Genomic DNA, 2,227 nt, shown 5'->3' with positions numbered 1-2,227 from the left:
CTTATATTTAAAGATCAATAAATAATCTATTTTGCATGTGATTATTTAATAAGATATTCGTTCTCTTGTACGAAAAGGTGCGAAAAGCGCTTTATGTCCTGAGTCTTCCGCCGAATAATATTAGCATGTCTGGATGGAATTGCAACTTATCACGATAGTAAACACGTAGTGTCACAATAATAAGAAAAAAGCAAACTCTAGACAAGGTAGGAATGATTAAAGTGACACTGAGGCAGATTCAACACAGGACATGGATGATGGAAGTGGTAGTGAGGGAGATTCAAGACAAGACATGAATGATGGAAGTGATAGTAAGGGAGATTCAAGACAAGACTTGGATGATGGAAGTGATAGTAAGGGAGATTCAACACAGGACATGGATGATGGAAGTGATAGTAAGGGAGATTCAACACAGGACATGGATGATGGAAGTGATAGTAAGGTAGATTCAACACAGGACATGGATGATGAAAGTGGTAGTAAAGGAGATTCAAGACAAGACTTGGATGATGGAAGTGATAGTGAGGGAGATTCAACACAGGACATGGATGATGGAAGTGATAGTGAGGGAGATTCAACACAGGATATGGATGATGGAAGTGATAGTGAGGGAGATTCAACACAGAACATGGATGATGAAAGTGATAGTAAGGGAGATTCAACACAGGACATGGATGATGACAGTGATAGTAAGGGAGATTCAAGACAGAACATGGATGATGAAAGTGATAGTAAGGGAGATTCAAGACAAGACTTGGATGATGAAAGTGATAGTAAGGGAGATTCAAGACAGGACATGGGTGATGAAAGTGATAGTAAGGGAGATTCAACACAGGACATGGATGATGGAAGTGATAGTGAGAAAATTCAACACAGGACATGGATGATGGAAGTGACATTGAGGGAGATTCAACACAGGGCATGGATATTGCAAGTGGTAGTGAGGAAATTCAACACAGGGCATGGATGATGAAATTGACACTGAGGGAGTTGCTAGACAAGGTATGAATGAAGAAAGTGGGAGTGAGCGAGATGCTAGATAATGAGTTTTAGGGAAAGAAATAAAGGATTATAGTCCTCAGGGTCTGCATTGATGATTTTTCATCAGGAAAAGCAATCTTTGCCTTGTCAATAGATTTTTATGACGTAGTGAGACAAGTGGAAGAATACATATTCCTGGCAACCTGTTTCCTTCTACCCGTTTTTGCGATAGGAGAATTATTACACAATGCCAGGAGATATAGTGGTATTGTAATAGCCCTACTACAGTTTATACATAGTAGCCACTGGCACCATGTTTGACTTGAGTTGAATGGACGGGAAAACAGATGGTTTTCAATTCAATTCAAAAAGAAGAAAAAAATACCAACATATCAACAATGATGATCCAAACTCAAATTAACTAAAACTGAAAATATGAGTAAAAGAAAGATTTATACGGAGACGTATAAAAAAAACTAGAACAAGACCATGTATTCCAGAAGTGCAAGTGTCTTCGTGCTTCATCAACGACACCCGTCATGTAAAACCGGCTCAATCCTTTCTAACGAACATCAGACACGTTTATTTCATATCGCATAAAGACGTAAAATTTTTTCTGAGTAACTATGACGGCCACAAAATTCACCCATAATTTTCATCAACTTTCAACTTTTTACGATTTAGCCGAATACGATCATCATTATCTTCATTATTGAGATGTGAGTTATTGGGAAATATACCTGACGATTCCCTGAGAGTAGCGTCACTCAATGACGCACAAGAAAATCTTTGCAGCGGGTCGTCGTGTGTGGTTGTTTGCTTCTGTGAGTCTACGTCTATTTATTCTATAATATCCTGCAATTATTCCAGCATGCAATTAAAACAGGCAACTCAGTCTTGTTGGTGTTGCATGTGCTCGCGGGCGATATTTTGATAATTAAAATTAGTGTTTTCTTCCTCAAATTATCTATTGCTATCATTAACGTTACGAAATATTCGAAATTATGTCTTAACGAAGAAACCAAGATTATATTGGTCCACCTAAACATACCTCAGAAACTTCAGCTCTTATTTCCGGAAATGTCTACTAGATGTTTATATATCATTTATTGAAGTAGAAAATGTTGTTACGTAAAGGGTTTGGTAAGTAATGAACTGTCAAGCATCTTTCAATGTTTGAACAAACCGGTGCATTATATGGGTTCCAGTTAACATAGTATTGGATATTTATTTACTCGGGAGAGAT

The 2,227-nt window shown here is 37.6% G+C and overlaps 1 protein-coding gene across 1 annotated transcript; it reads left to right on the top strand.

Annotated features, from left to right (window-relative positions):
* Positions 1-250: 250 nt before the first annotated feature.
* LOC132549348 (clumping factor A-like) lies at positions 251-970 on the top strand. The gene has a single exon (XM_060213277.1). The coding sequence runs from the start codon at positions 251-253 to the stop codon at positions 968-970; it is 720 nt and encodes a 239-aa protein (XP_060069260.1).
* The last annotated feature ends 1,257 nt before the right edge of the window (positions 971-2,227 follow it).

Source organism: Ylistrum balloti, unplaced genomic scaffold (genome assembly GCF_031769215.1).
Source record: "Ylistrum balloti isolate Yb309-2 unplaced genomic scaffold, AGI_CSIRO_Ybal_v1 Utg370056, whole genome shotgun sequence".
NCBI classification, from domain to species: domain Eukaryota; kingdom Metazoa; phylum Mollusca; class Bivalvia; order Pectinida; family Pectinidae; genus Ylistrum; species Ylistrum balloti.
Note: the sequence above shows the minus strand (reverse complement) of the source record. Positions and strands in the feature narration are given on the sequence as shown.

What these genes read in the sequence shown, in the direction of transcription:
- LOC132549348 (XM_060213277.1), top strand. Translation starts at nt 251, where the DNA reads ATGGATGATGGAAGTGGTAGTGAGGGAGATTCAAGACAAGACATGAAT.